The sequence below is a fragment of the Phasianus colchicus genome, chromosome 21, assembly GCF_987193195.1.
Source record: "Phasianus colchicus chromosome 21, bPhaCol1.hap1.1, whole genome shotgun sequence".
Classification (NCBI taxonomy): Eukaryota; Metazoa; Chordata; class Aves; order Galliformes; family Phasianidae; genus Phasianus; species Phasianus colchicus.
In genome coordinates, this window is record NC_143456.1 from 6,181,441 (window position 1) to 6,196,913 (window position 15,473).

A 15,473-nucleotide genomic window follows, 5' to 3' on the forward strand; every position below is an offset into this window, starting at 1 on the left:
CAAACACCACTTCAGGGAGATGCTTGCTCTACCTGAAGGAATAAAGCTTGCTTTAGGCTATAACATTCTATGCAATCGCTACTCCAATTTAAATGGTTTTACACCAAGATTTTATTTAAAAAGAAGGGTTTTCATTTGAAGACACAGACAAGATACAAAAAAATTCTCTATGTTCTTCCATAAAATGTATTTTAATACCATGTTTGTATCAAGAAGTGACAAACAACATCAGAAGTTATCTCCACAGCTCACGCTCTCATTTTCCAGCAGACGATGGAAGTCTAACCAGTACAAACATCTCTGCTGATGACTTCTCACTGAACGAGCCAAGAAACAGCTGAGAGCAGAGCTGTTGCTCTTCGTGTCGAAAAGGGTCACCTTTGAAGCACTGACTAATTGCAAAGCAGGCTTCCTGATTTGCTTTTCCCACTTGCAAAAACAGCTGCTACTGCTCCTCCAAAACCATCCCTTCCTCTTATCTGGGGGACTGTACAAGGCCAATGCAAGCATCCATGAGTAACTCCTTGTTACCTTCTAGCAGCAAGGCTGGTAGCCCAAATCATGTCCCAGTACAAAACCTAGACTAGGGACACTGATGTTATTGCACAATTTACTTTCAGCATTTCCAAGCAGACAAACAGCTGTACTGGATCAGGCAGTGACATGTCAATCTCTCCTAGCAGCTAGGAACAAATGACTGAGGAATAAAACCAAGACAGTAGAATTCAGGACAGAAAAACAACTGTTCTCTCATTGTGTCTCCCAGCTGCTGAGCATGATGTGACATCTGACCACCGTTAGACTTCAATGAACCTGTCGTCCATCATTTACTTCTTAAAAACCCACTTATCTTTCATCTTCTTCAATATTGAGGTGCAATGATTTTTACAGTTTAATACTTATGAGAAGAAAAAAAAAACCTCACCAAAAACATACTGATACTGATGAGTGCTCCCCATGACTCTTCTATTATGAAAAATAATGACCTCTGCCTCTTCCCTCCTCCTGATCACTTATCACTCCATAAGCTCCTACAACATTCTCTTCATTAACTTTCTTTTTTCTTTTTAACCAAGCCTTCTTTTCTTTTTTAGCCAAAAACTTTAAGACACATACATTAATAACTTCTTCACTAGCAACTATCACTGGGTAGAATCACTTCTGAAGATCTTCCCCTTAACTGCTTTAAGCTGCAGATGAATCCTGCTTCCCCTTCACAAGCCTCTCCATTAAATCTTTAAACAATGCTGTATTAACAGAGAGAAGAAATTCCCTCATGTGACACAGGGCAGTAGTGAGAGAATAAAAGGCTTGCTCAAACACTGCGGGGAAGAACAGGCTGAACACTTGGCTCAGTCCCACATTTCAGCTGTTAGAAAGCCCTTATCACAGAAGGCACATTTGCTTTGGAAAGTTAAGCGAGAGGATCACAGCAAAAGAAAATGGGAGCAGAGCACTTTAAGAGCGCCCTGGGAAGCTGTAACCTGAAGCCTGCTGAAGGCTGGGCTGGGGAGGCAGCAAAAAGCAGATGTGGCTGCGTTGAGCGTGCACTGTCCCCGGCTCACACTCACTGGGATCCTGTGGCAGTGGCGGCCGAGAGGAGCCCAAGGTAAGGGGCAGCAGAGGCTGCATGTGCTGCCCACCTCAGCAGCCAGCAGCCAAAGAAGCAGAGGGCACAAGGATGAGGCTGGGGGCTTCTGGGTGGGTCTTGGGGCACAGGTGTCAAAGAACGGCACTTTTATCAGGTGAGCAGCATCACCAAGGGTTGGGAGCCAGCAGCATCCTTGGGCACCACTGTGCTTCTGGAGCAGAGGTGTGCTCAGGGAGTGGGACTCCTTTTTTCCTCCCTTTTCTACCCTGCTAGTACCTGTGTTGCAGCTGGGAAGAGGCTTTTCCTTTTTGCAAAGGTAACAATTTTGGTGGGAGACAAATCCTCTAGATCTAGTGATTGCACGATGCTTCAGAAGTAGCCAGTGCTGAGGGGTGGAGCAATCACAGAGCAGTCTGAACTCAGCAGTGCTGCTTCGTAGGACCCCTAAAATCAGATTTATAAATGATTTGAGACTTATATCACTATAGAAGGAAAGCAAAACATTTCACTCAGCACCTGCAGGCCTTCACAGATAGACAACTCCCTGGCACAAAGTTCCTCCTCAGCTCATTTATCAACACTTTCTTTCTCTGTCTTTCTTACTGTAACATCAGACGCTGCATGCTGTTGCTCCTTCTCTTCTTTCTAAAGGCAGCTACAGATTTTAATAGCACTCCTGAAACCATCCCACCTTTGCTCCACCAAATTCTTCTCTCTCTGCATTTCTGGCTGTGTGCTAAAGGACATGCAAATAGAATCCAGATGTTCAGACTAATTCAAGTGCAAAAAGGCTTTGTCTTTCTAAAATGGAAATTGTTTTTTGGCAAAGCTTGAGAAATACGAAGCTGGTGACAGTACTGGCAAAAACACTACAGATCTGCAGAACCAATCTCCGTTGCTGTACTCCCAGGAGCTCAGTATAGTTGGAAGAAGGGGTTATGGTCTATGGAAAACCTTCATCTCCAGACTGGACTGTGCCAAACCTCTTCCGCTTAGCATGCGAGGATTGCTTGCTGCAGGCATCCTCACAGAGCCCTGGCTGTGACCTGCTCTTAGATGCACACTGAGCCTCTGTGCTTCAGCATAATGCTTGTTCATTTTAGAACTCTGCAACAATAGAAGCAATCCCAACATTGCACCCACTGTCATACCACCAAATATATTGGATTCTTCCAGCATAGTAAATTCTCTTGATAGAGTTGCATTTCCTGCACCAGAAAAATCTCACCTACTCAACAGTTGGTATAGCAAGAGGCCACAAGATACAAGAGCACAGGGAGAAGAAAATACTACTTCTATGTTACACTGTCTAAACATATGTGAAAACTTATGACCTCCACTGTGATACAGTTTTCTCCAAGGCAGAACTACCTCCAGAAGAAAAGGGTTTTGGCAGGAAAGAACAGCAGTGAACTGCCTTTCACTGAAGGAAAGCCTCTGCCTGAGCAGACCAGGTCCTGACCTGTGGCTGTTGTAGCCACGTGGCTTTAAGTTGTATTTCTACCAGTAGGCGTATTTCCTTTATAGCTGCAGTTAATCTGAAACACATGTTCTTTTCTGCTGCTTCACTGGATGCCTGGATCACAGGGGTTAGTTAAACACAACTCTCTTCCTTTAATTTCTGGGAATCTGTATAAATATTGCTTCAGACCAGCCGCAGTGGCGTCTGTTCTCTGGGGCATGACACTTCTGCAGTAGTTCTGCACCCACAGTGAAACCCTGGCTTACACACTGCCCTTTGCACCAGACCTGGCTGGAACAGTCACACATGCCAACAGTGGAGTGATTAAAAGTGGATTCTACAGAAGGAACAAGCTTACCAGCTTTGGATAGTTGGGTACTTGTCTCTCACCTCTAAAATACTGAATAATCCAAGCTCTGACTTTCACCTGTTCACCAGATTTGGCCCAGCATTAGGTATTTACACACTGCCTTTTTTCACTGGCTTTTAAGAAAGCTCTTCTTGGTCCTTTGTCCAACTGCAAATAAGAAGCAAAGGATTCATATAGGCTCTATAGCCTTCCAAGTACTTGCACACACAAGAATCACGATAAACTACTGCCTGAGGCAGGATCTTCTTTACCAGAACAGTAGACAGTTTTTGTCTTCTGCCTCATTTAACAGCGTAGATTTGCTAGCTTCTATATGTTCTGATGTATTTAATTTTTAGCCTAGAACTGAGAAGTTATGATTTAATGCTTTTCTGGACCTTAGCACTCAGTAGCTGCCAGCATGAGTGTGGTTTAGGCCACACACACATCTGCTTATGTGTTCAGACACACCCAGGCATGAGTGCTTGTCCAGTTTTGAAGTCCTCAGAGCCAAGGCTGGCTGAATACTTCAAGCTAGAGGAGAAGAAAACCCAGCAAAGATCAGGTGTGCATTTCACAATCAAGAAGGACAAAAGCAGCAGCATGTCATTACAGCTCCCATCACAATGAGATACAGCAGTCAGTAGTGGTGGAGATGCATTCCTCTCAATGTTACTCAAACTAACTGTCATGTTCTTACTCTGTAGGTTCAGGCATGCAGATTCCAGCAATTCTCCTTCTCCTGGGTCTTCTAACCATCCCAAGTAAATCCCAGAACTCACCAACTGGGCAGGTAAGTAAAAGACAGCAACAGAGAATGAGGGAGAGATACTTGAAGAAGATTATTTAATTTTAGAAAGTCTTAAGGAAGGATTAAGCACCCTCCTCCTAAATTAACTAGGTTTTCATTTAGCAACATAATGAGACTAACTACTGCTTTACGTAGTTAAAGCCACAGTGCTTACATCAGGAGATGACTGTGAGGCAGATGCAGTGGATTCCAACCTGAGCACCACCTTCAGCTTTATTGGGACACTTTAAAGTGAAGTCACTATTCTTACACACTCTGTATCAGTAAGATCAAGCTAATATTTCTGTGGATTACAAGAGAGTATCCGCAGATTGTTTGCCATTGAAATGCTTATAGTAACTGTACCTGTTCTTGCAAACTGCAAGTCTAAACAGAGTGCTCCCTGTACTTGCTAGAACTCTCCAACCACTGATGGAACTGTCGGTGAGGTTGAGGAGGAAGATCCATTCTATAAGACCCCTGTAAACAAGCTGGCAGCTGCAGTCTCCAACTTTGGCTATGACTTGTACCGCCAGCAATCCAGCCGGACAGCCACTGCCAACGTGCTGCTGTCTCCATTCAGCCTGGCTACTGCTCTTTCTGGTCTTTCACTTGGTGAGTTCCTGCCCCTTTTCCTCACGTGCTGTTTGACTTGACAGCCTTCCTCTATATGTTGTCCTTCTTGTTGGCAGGGGCTGGAGAACGAACAGAAGATGTGATTTCTCGCGCCCTCTTCTATGACCTACTTAACAAAGCTGAGGTCCACAACACCTACAAGGACCTACTGGCCAGTGTGACTGGGCCAGAGAAGAGCCTGAAAAGTGCCTCCCGTATCATCGTGGAGAAAAGTAAAAATCCTTTCCCTCTATCAGGATTTACCTACATAACTAGCAGCGGGTTGAAAACACTGAACAAGTAACACTACACAAACAGCTTGGCTCTGATGTTGTTGAGCCACAACATAGGCAGTGCATGCAATGTGTTCCTGCTCCAGATAAAGCCTCGGAGAGTTTGTGTCCATGCAAATAAATGAGAAGACCAAACATGCACCAAAAGATACTGGTGAGAGAGCAGCTAGCACGCAGAGGACCTAGAAGAAACTCACCTATAAGGATTCTGCTTTCACTCTAGGTTTCCTGGCAGATGCTGCTAACTATCAGGAATCACAAATTACATTTTCCTATTTGGTGATAGCATTCAGCCAGTATTCTGTGTTTAGTTCCTTGCAGAAATAGTTGAGATATGCAGTGAACATCTGAAAAAAAACTAGCAGCTAATAGGTTGAGTAAGCTGTGCTCATACAGAAAGCTGGAGAAAGAAGACTGATCCGGAATTGCTGTACCCAAGCCTTCTGTTCTTCTCTCTCTTCTTTACTGTTTAGTAGAGAGTTATTCTACACTCCAGCATGGTTGGTTTTAGGATTTGGTTCAGTTTCTTCCATGCACCATCAGTCATTCCCTTTCATGGCAGGTTTCAGCATACACACAGCCACAGATCAGTTTTGAGAGAACTGCTGCTGTGCTTTAGACTGCGATTTGCTGCCTTGAGATTGTTTTGGTAAGGGTGCTAACTGCAACATCAATCTTTTTGTTTCCCAGGACTGAGGGTGAAATCTACTTTTCACGGCCAACTAGAGAAGTCCTACAAAATGCGTTTGAGGGCACTAAGTGGCAACACCCAGTTAGACCTCCAGGAAATCAACAACTGGGTACGGCAGCAGACAAGGGGGAGAATTCTGCGGTTCATGAAAGATATGCCCACAGATGTCAGTATTCTCCTTGCTGGGGCTGCATACTTCAAGGGTAAGGATGCTGTGCACTTTGTTACAGATGTCTATTAAGCACACATTAGAAGATAAGTGAAGGAATGACCTTATTGCCTACAGTGAAAATAAAGTGCCAATGTACTAAATATAAGAAGAAAGTGATGGAACACGTGTTTAATAAGCAAGAAAAATATTCATGCTACCTGAGCAGAACTAGTCATCAGCAGAGGAATTATTACTCTTCAGAAGCTGAATCTTGACCTGTTTGCAGTAACAGACCAGAGAAGACAGCTTAAGCTTGCAAAACTCAATGGCAAAAGATAGAGTATTAACATTTAGGGAAGGCAGAGGTTAAAGGCTGTGCTGAGCCATACTGTTGCTGTGGAAGGCATGTAGGGAAATACTGGAGAGATGTTCTAGAACACACTCCAAGCCAGCACCTACACAATCCTGTGTCCCAGAGAATTATTGCTTAGAGACAAGGAGCAAAACAAAGGTGGAGAGAGGAGTGCTTTCTGTGCATTGACACAATTGTTATCCTTTAAAATAGTTTTGTAATTACATAAGTAGACATCAACTTCCCAACAGCTACTCCACCCATACACTGGCTTGATTTTTTATTTCCCATTTAGTCAATTCTCAAATGAAAAGGAGGGGCCTAAGAATGGCAGTAAATCAATAAGCTCAATCAGCCTACTTCCATCTCTATCATTCACTTGTGCCTCAACTTTTAAAGAACAAATACTACATCATATATAAAGCACAGGATTTCTCACCTGCATATAAGACTAGTTTAACATTCCAGAAAGTCTCTCATTTTATCTTTTCAAAAAACAGGGACTTGGAAAACCAAGTTTGACACCAAGAGGACTGTCCTGAACGACTTCCATCTGGATGAGGACAGAACTGTGAAAGTGTCCATGATGTCAGACCCCAAAGCCATACTGCGATACGGTTTTGACTCAGAGCTCAACTGCAAGGTCAGACAGCAAATATTGCACAAGATCTAAACCTACTGAGGAACAGGCTCAGCTACACTTAGCTCTTAAGCCATTCCACAAGACACCTTTGCTCCACCCATCAGGCTAGTTTTGCAAACCCTATTTTGAAAGGCAGTTTGTTGATTGTTAGAATATTCTTTCTGCTTTTACATTGGCTGTGTGATAACCAGTGCAGAATTTAAATGGTGCACAGATCCTACTAGCCTGTATCGGTCTACTTGAAGCTGAGCAAGAGGGGCAGGACACACAACTTTTCAATCTTTACTTCTTTCAACAAATCTTTTGCTGTAGTATGAGTTCAAAGAAGGTGTACCAATGCATGGGGCCCTTTCTTATTTATAACTGGTCTTTCAGATTGCCCAGCTGCCACTGACAGAAGGAGTCAGCGCCATGTTCTTCCTGCCTACGAAGGTGACCCAGAATATGACTCTGATTGAGGAAAGCCTCACTTCTGAGTTTGTTCATGATGTAGACAGGGAGCTGAAGACAGTGCATGCTGTGCTAAGCTTGCCCAAACTGAAGCTGAACTACGAAGAGGCACTTGGCAACACTTTAAAGGAGACAAGTATGTACATCACATTCTCTCTACAGACTGTCAGGTCTGAAAGCAGTAGGCAAATTGCTTTCTGCTCACAAGGGAATATGATGCTGGTGGGTTATTAGTTTGGTGCCACTCTCAGTCTGTACAGATTTCAGTAACTAAACCACTTCAGTCCAGGACTCCTCAGTTTTTTGTCAGATATTTCCACCAAGCTCATACAGCGTTTCTGAGATTAAGAGAGAGAAGCACAGTACAAACAGATGTAAGCTTCTCTCTGTTACCCCCATTAAGCTCTGCCTGAACAGCCATGTCCTCCTGGATCACAGCATTAGCAGTACTGCTTTCCCACCTGCCTTTAGTTAATGGAATTTACTTTCTTTCCTCCAGGGCTCCAGTCACTTTTCACATCACCTGACTTTACTAAGATTTCTGCCAAACCTATTAAGCTATCTCATGTGCAACACAAGGCAGTTTTGGAGCTTAATGAAGATGGGGAAAAATCCACACCAAATCCTGGAGTGAATGCTGCTCGTCTGACCTTCCCCATAGAGTATCATGTGGACAGACCATTTCTTCTTGTGCTGCGAGATGATACTACTGGAACTCTTCTCTTCATTGGTAAAATCCTGGATCCCAGAAGTGTTTAGATCCCTTCACAGTAATCTGCAGTGGTAGTGCTTGAATGGAAAGGATGGTGCTGGGAGAGATACTGGCTCCCTGCTCTGCTGCACAAAGACACAACTTGCAAATCTTTTGCCTTTATGCTGCAATAAAAGAGCTTTTGCTATTACTCTCCACAAGCTCCTGTATTCTCCCTTGAAAGACTGTCCTGTCTATGTCACATTCCTTCACACTTCCATTTTCCCTAGATGGATCCCCACTGCAGTTCTCTCCTATATACAGACATTACTCTAGTGAATACTGCATTTTCCCCTACCACATCTACCAAGCCAAAGCCAGTTATTAATCGCTGCTGAATCTGCTCTGGTTGCCCTCCAAGTTCTGCAGAGTCCTCTCTTACAGCTCATGAGTTTGCACTTCCCAGCCAGCTGCCTCATCCATTCCAACCATTTATGTTTCGTGCTGACAAGAATGGAAGTGCATCATTAGAAGTAAAATGCACTCTGGTCTGGATGACTGAATGTTCATGACCAACAGAATACCACACACGGGAGGTTCACATCTCTACAAACACACATACACATAAGCATCTCAAGCATTTGCTTCACCCACATGCAGAAATACTACAGCAGCATCTATTTCCACTATACCACACGCAGACCCCTCATGTTAGAACTGGTCATTTTATTTACAATTGTATCTCTAAAGAGCATCTTGGGTTTCACTCGAGTTATTGTTACACACAATTTTCCAGCTTGTACTACATGACAACCTTACCACATGAAACTTAGCTTTGATGAAAGATCACATTGAATCTTCCTTTGATAGGAAATTAAGTCCTCTGAAGGATGCTTCTGGGAAGCTCTAACAGACAGGTCTTCATCTCTTGTAGTTCCTGGATCTGCGTACTCTGCGGACCACAGTGCACTGATAAAATCTCCTCTGCTCTTTGAATTGTGCTCAGAGCTTCAGAAACTGCAAATCTGAAATGGGAAAGTGTATACAAAATAATTAACTCAGCTCCCTGAAGTTGCACAGACTTCAAACCTTCCCCCCGAGAAACCTCACCCTGTTCATGGCTATAAATCCCACCCTCCACCACCCTTCAGCAACAGGAAAAGTAGAAAGTGTTTCAGCTGCAAAGGGAGGATGGACAAAAAAAAAAATAAATAAGGAAAGGAAGTGGATAAAAAGTTAAAACATTATCGTTGAGTATATGTACCCACTTCTTCTGCACTGTAGCTCATGCTAAAATTCAGACAGTTAAAGGGATGTGTTGTTAGAAGATTTGCAGTAATCAGGAGATGAACTGGAGGGCCAAAATAGAGCAAGATTTTATTTCCTTATTTGAAAAGATGTCAACAACATTGTTCAATTGAAGTGCAAACACCAGGGGTGACTAGTACTCAGAATAAAATAGGACAGGGAATAAACAGAGTCAGGGAATAGAAAGAGTAGGCAGATAAAAATCTGAGGAATGGGTCCAAAGAGAGTCATAAGGCAATAGTGAACCCTGTCAGGTTCTATTGACTTGCACTTGAGTAGTGGACAATTTTTGTACCTGGACCAAACTGCCCAGGGTCCTGCAACATGCCAAGGACTAACGGCCACAGTGCTGTGTTGGACACACATGAGGTGCAGGGATGGGAGAGAGAATGAAAGCAAATTTACCCATTGAAGAGAATTTGTGCCAGTTTGAAAAGTTCATGACCCATTTCTACACTTGATGGCCCATGATGCATTTCCACAAGCTGAATACTCCTCTCCAAGTGTCTGGCTGCTTCCTGCCACTTCCCTAACGGAAAAATAAACAAACAGAACTATTAATAATTATTTTTTACAGCTACTGTTATACAAAGAGTTTGACAGCATTATGCAAAACGTGGTGAATTGTGTCTACAGTATTGTTGGGAGGCTGCTATTCTCTGAAACAGGGCAAGGAAACTACAAGAACATGGGATCACATTATGGGTCATTGGCTGCTAAGAATGTAATCTTGGCAAAAGCAGTCCTTCTGAGAGCTCTGCTGTCAAAACTAGAGAAATGGAGTAGTAGAAAAGTGAAAAGGCTAGTCAGGGAAAACACTAGCCAAATTAAATCCCCAGTTCAGAAAACTAAAGACAATTTTGAGTGAGAAGACAATGCTGTACCAAGAGTAGCATAGATCTGTGCCAGATGGTCCTCCAGCTCTCCCATCAGCAAATGCTCTGGTGACAAGAAGTTTCTAGCATCCATTTGACACTTCAGGAGCACTCTGATAGCTTCATCTATAAAACAGAATATGAAAAATTCATCCTGCTGGCCAGTCCTCAGCTTGCCATGAGTCATGTAATAAACTCAGTCATCTCTGCATCTTACACAACTATATCTGGATTTGGTTAGGATTCAACATCTACTTCCTCTGCAGCCTTGCTTACTCTTAACACAGGGCTGGCCAGACTCGCTTCAGGAAAGCGAAGCCCAAGAATGCATAACTCCAAAGTTATCCTGAGTTCTTTTAGTCACTGTGGAACAACGTGTGACCTAGATTAACACCCGGATCAGGGGTATAAAAAAAAAATAAAGCTCAAGTCCCCAGGGACATCAGGCTTCATGCCAGCAGATCCCAACTACATAAGCAACAGTGCCATCTCATGGCTATAACTAGCCTCCTGATGCGTACCAAGAGCTGCTGACCTTAAAGCAGAAAGCTGAGCCTTACCAGCCTTGCTGTCTCTTAGCAGCTCTAATGCTTTCTCCATTTGTTGCTGAAGGTCCAGTAAGCGCCGTGACAATCTCTCTCTGCTGACTGAGAGCGCGCAAGCTTCGTTTGAACAACAAAGCATTTCTTCCCCCTGCGAAAACATCCCTGTGATCATTCTTGCTCACATTCAACTCAAACTTGCTTACATTCTCCATACCTCTATATTATGCTACAGAGATGCTAAATATAGTTGAGAAACCAGGTGGCTTGCTTGTAAACTGCTGCTAACTTACTTGGGTTTTAGGTGAAGCTTCCAGGAATAGCTATGACTGCTATGCAGGCCAGTCTCAGCTCACCGTAGGTTAGGTTGAAGCAAGGTCAAGAAGTATACAACTAATGTTCATACAAAATACATACTGTGTTGACTTATCATCTATGCTACATTTGTTTTCCATTTATATCCTGTGAACTGCAGATAGCATGATTCTGACCACACATAAACCCTGCAGGTAACATCTTGTGCTTTAGACTCCAGGATCCATTTTCTTTCCTAAATATCTTCCTCCCCACAAACCATGGCCATGATATTATCAGATTCCTTCTGCAAGTTCAAAGGGATTTTAACTCCCTGTTAAGAGCAGAATTTTCCCTATAATGCTGGAAGATTGAAAGCAAGAACACTGCAAGGAAGCTGGTTAAGAACAGTGAAATACTGCTTTTACTCTGCAGGGGCTTTTGCTTGTGCAGCAGAGGTCATAAACTCAGGCCTTTAAATCTTGACTTTCCCAGAGGCCCAAACATTACACATCCTGATAAAGTTAAACAATCATAACCATCGAAGAACTACCTGCATTGAAGCCTGGCAGCTAGGGCAGCAGAATGAGTTTCTCATGGACACGCTCTCGACATCAGACTCTAACTCATCAAGGCATGCCTGACAGCGGCACTCAAAGAAATACTGACTGAGAAGCTGTTGTCTCTCAGCAACCCTCATTCTACACCGATGAGGCCCTGCAAAAGGACAGCAAGGGTAGAAAGCACTTAACAAGTACAGTTCCTAAAAATCTATCTTTGTTAAAACTGAGGCAAAACGCAACATCTTTTGGATAGCACAGAACTGGAGACTGAAAGCATGTTGGGTTCAGCAGATAAAAAAGACTTGATGCCTCTGATCAAGGCTCACACATAAACAAAGACTCTAGCAGCATTACACTGGGAATTATGATATTATTAGCAATCAGTAAGCACGCCAAGGAGGGGAGAAAGGATATCTGTGTCTTGAGACAGAGACTTAATACTTACCGTAGCAATGGAAAATCTCCTGGCCGCTTGGGATTGGTTGGGATGCCCTGACAGTGGCAACTGTCCCACTAAATGACACACTGATATTGGGGCTGCACGAATGGTTCAGAAGGCTGAGGACAGGAAAGAAGGCTGTCGCCAGGCGCACAGGCTTCTTGTTTACAACAGCACCATCTCCAGACTCTAAAGACAGAGAAAAAACACTACGTTGAGAATGAATGCCCTGTAACCCACGCAAATTATGCAATTAAGATACCACTAGATAGATAGCTGGTATATTACTACACAAAAAATAGCTAAATACCATCTACATGTACACCAAAGAACAGGCTGACATGGGACAGGACATGAAATTTTAAACAATTAATTCCCATCCACAATAGGAGCTTTTTACAACTCTCTGCTTCACACAAATGAGATGAATAACAAAGAAGAGCTTAAATTTTTTATCTTACCTAACTCCTGCATTACAGTGACTGCTTGTGCATTACACTGTAGCTGCAACACATGCCTCAGCATTGCTTCTGCTATAATCATCAGTTCTGGAGACAGCTCATCAGATGTTTTTCCATATGTCTTCTGTTCTGATCCCATTGTAGATGACCCTCTGTTCAGAACAGCAGCCTCTAGACCAGTTTCTTGCAATTTTTTGCATATAGCTACTATACTCAGCATGCAAAGGAACTTATGTTCAGAACTATGCTTCTCAACATGTGGCAAAAGGTTGAACACAGCTTGGTAAGAACTCTGGTACTGGCCATTATCATTACAACCAGGGATACCTTTTGTTCCAGCTCTTGTATCCAGTGCCTCACTGGGAAGTTTATCTCCTGTCTCAGCACTGCAAAGGTCCTTATTGCTATCATCATGTGACCATTCCACCAGCCTGCTAACCTCTGAAAATCCTGCTAGTAGAACAGTCCTTAAGGCAACATGGCAGAAGACCCCTAAGATGAGCAGCAGTGCTCCCAAGGGGCACTCTGTCCTGTGGTATTGCTCCCATGCCACATCTGCACAGTTTTGGCTGCAGTACTTTGCATAACTGCATCCACAGCATGGCACAGAGGCTAAGAGCTGCTTCAGACAATGGTGACAATAAAGATCTGCATTAGTGACTTGAGTATCCCACACTGTTTCACTGCTGTCCTGTAGAAGAAAGCTATCCCCTTCACCTGGGCAGAGCACACTGACAAAAGCCTTCTCTTTTAACAGGTTCTGTCCTGGCAGGATGTCCTGGGAGGCCACCAAGTGACGTCCTCTCTCTGTATTGAAATTCAAGCTCAAGGATGAAGATGCACCTGAAATACTGCCATTCTCTTCCCAGATCTCTGACTCCCTTTGAATATCAACATGTGCTTCTCGGGAAGGTTCTGGACAGCCCCTCCCCTCATGTATTTCAATCTTCAGTTGATTTAACTTTTTCAGTAGCGTAAGGTGGATAGGACTAGTCATAATCCCATCTACAGTCATTTTATTCTCCACTGCAGTGAGGGTGTCTGTTGCATCCTGTAACCTCCCCAAACGCAGCAGGCATTCAGTCTTCCGCAGCAAGACCTTGGGCAGCAGCCTATCTGGATAGCCATGACTTTCAGCCCTGGCAATATCTTCCAAACAAACCTAGAAACAAAGATAAGGACTTTTAAGGCCACTTGAAAATGATGTACTCTTTTATTCCATTTAAAATTCAGCACATTTTAATAAGACTTTTTACTGGCAAACTTTCTGTCCGTAGCCAATCTGTAAAACAGATAAAATTCCTAACATAGAACTAGAAAGAAAGCAGCAATGCCTAGGTAATGATGGAAGCTTTAAGCACAGCTTCAGAAACACACCTGATTATAAAATGGCTCAGGTTGGAAGGGATCTCAAAGATCATACAGCTCCAACTACCCTTCTGTGGGAAGAGCTGCCAAACACTAAATCAGACACCAGATCAGGTTGCCCAGAACCACACTCAACCTGTCTGAGAACACCTTCAGCTTCTCTTAGCAGCCGGTGCCAGGGCCATGCCACTCTCTCAGTGAGAAATTTCCCTGATATCTAATCTAAAAGAGGGGAGATTTAGTTTAAAACCATTCCCCCATACCTTATTGCTATCTACCCATGTAAAAAGTTTATTTTCTACCTGCTTATAAGCTCATTTTAGTGGACGGCCACTATCAGGTATCCCCTAAGCTTTCTCTTCTCTAGGCTGAACAAGCCCAGCTCTCTCACCTGTTTTTCTAGCAAAGGTTCTCCAGCCCTCTAATCATACTTGTGGCCTTCTTCTAGACCCGCTCCAACAGCTCCACATTTTTCCTGAGCCAGGAGGCCCAGACCTGGACACGGCACAACAGATGGGGCCTCACGAGGGCAGAGCAGAGGAGGACAATCCCATCCCTCTCCTTGCTGCCAGCCTTCTGCTGACGCAACCCAGGATACAGTTAGCCACTGACCTACTGCCTCTCGCTCTCAAAAGAGGCACCGCTGTGGGAGCAGCGACCCGAAATCTGATGTGCAAACATTGCGAGGCAACACCTCGCTTCTGCTTGGGCTTTTCTTTACCCCGCTGCCCCGACTCACCTCAAAATACCCGAGATGGAACAGGGCTGCAGAGCGGTTGGCGAAGCACAGGGCCACCTCAGGGCTGCGGGGAGGTTCGTGGGCCGCGGCCTGCAGGGAACAGAGCAGATCCGTCAGTGCGGGGGGCCGAGGGGGAAAGGGAGAGGGGAGGAGGGCAGCCCCCAAAGCTTCTCCTCACAGAAATTCCCTCAGCAGTTTGGAGCACGAAGCGCCCGGCGGGGCCGCAGCTCCCACCTCAGCCCCTCTCACCTCAGCGCTGTCTCCTACCTGCGAGTACAGCCTGGCGGCATCGCGGTAGCGGCAGCTGCCGAACCGCCGGTTTCCCTCCTCCCGGTAGAAGCGAGCGGCCGCCGGCTCCTTCCCCGTGCGAACGCGGCCACACAGCCGCCGTAAGGCCGCGTCCTCGGGCCTGCGGGACACTGGGATCAGCACCGCCAACCGCACCTCAGCCCTCCCTCTCCCATCCCGCTCACCCGAAGAGGCCGCAGCCCACCCGTAGCGCCTCGCCCAGCGGGGCCGCCGCCAGACGTTCCCTCAGCACCGGTTCCAAAGCGGCCCAGCGCCGGGCAGCGATCCGCCGCCACTCCTCCACCGGCAGCGCCATGGGCCGCTCCCCGTTCTAATTTCATAATGGCGGCGCCCAGTGGGGCAGCACGGCGTTCCCTTAAGGCACTTCCGCCGTACGGTGACCGGGCAGCCAATAGGAGCGCGACTCTGGGCGCGCGCGCGGCGTGACGTTAGAGACGCGCCGGAAGGAGGAGCGCGGCTCGGGGCGGCGGGAGGATTTGGCGGCAGCGGCGGAGGAG

The 15,473-nt window shown here is 45.1% G+C and overlaps 2 protein-coding genes across 2 annotated transcripts; one reads left to right on the top strand and one right to left on the bottom strand.

The window, feature by feature from the left end:
* Positions 1 to 1,454: 1,454 nt before the first annotated feature.
* Positions 1,455 to 8,289, top strand: SERPINF1 (serpin family F member 1). Its single transcript, XM_031591716.2, has 8 exons — positions 1,455 to 1,609; positions 4,110 to 4,195; positions 4,609 to 4,807; positions 4,885 to 5,040; positions 5,791 to 5,994; positions 6,795 to 6,937; positions 7,313 to 7,523; positions 7,887 to 8,289. The coding sequence occupies exons 2-8, from the start codon at positions 4,118 to 4,120 to the stop codon at positions 8,144 to 8,146; spliced, it is 1,251 nt and encodes a 416-aa protein (XP_031447576.2). The 5' UTR covers positions 1,455 to 1,609; positions 4,110 to 4,117; the 3' UTR covers positions 8,147 to 8,289.
* Positions 8,290 to 8,789: 500 nt separating this feature from the next.
* Positions 8,790 to 15,337, bottom strand: SMYD4 (SET and MYND domain containing 4). The gene is made up of 10 exons (XM_031591714.2): positions 15,141 to 15,337; positions 14,935 to 15,076; positions 14,668 to 14,757; positions 12,561 to 13,722; positions 12,106 to 12,288; positions 11,651 to 11,814; positions 10,822 to 10,954; positions 10,271 to 10,387; positions 9,792 to 9,915; positions 8,790 to 9,103 (listed from the first exon to the last, which is right to left on the bottom strand). Exons 1-10 carry the CDS (start codon positions 15,269 to 15,271, stop codon positions 8,953 to 8,955), a joined length of 2,397 nt encoding a protein of 798 aa, XP_031447574.2. The 5' UTR covers positions 15,272 to 15,337; the 3' UTR covers positions 8,790 to 8,952.
* Between the last annotated feature and the right edge of the window lie 136 nt (positions 15,338 to 15,473).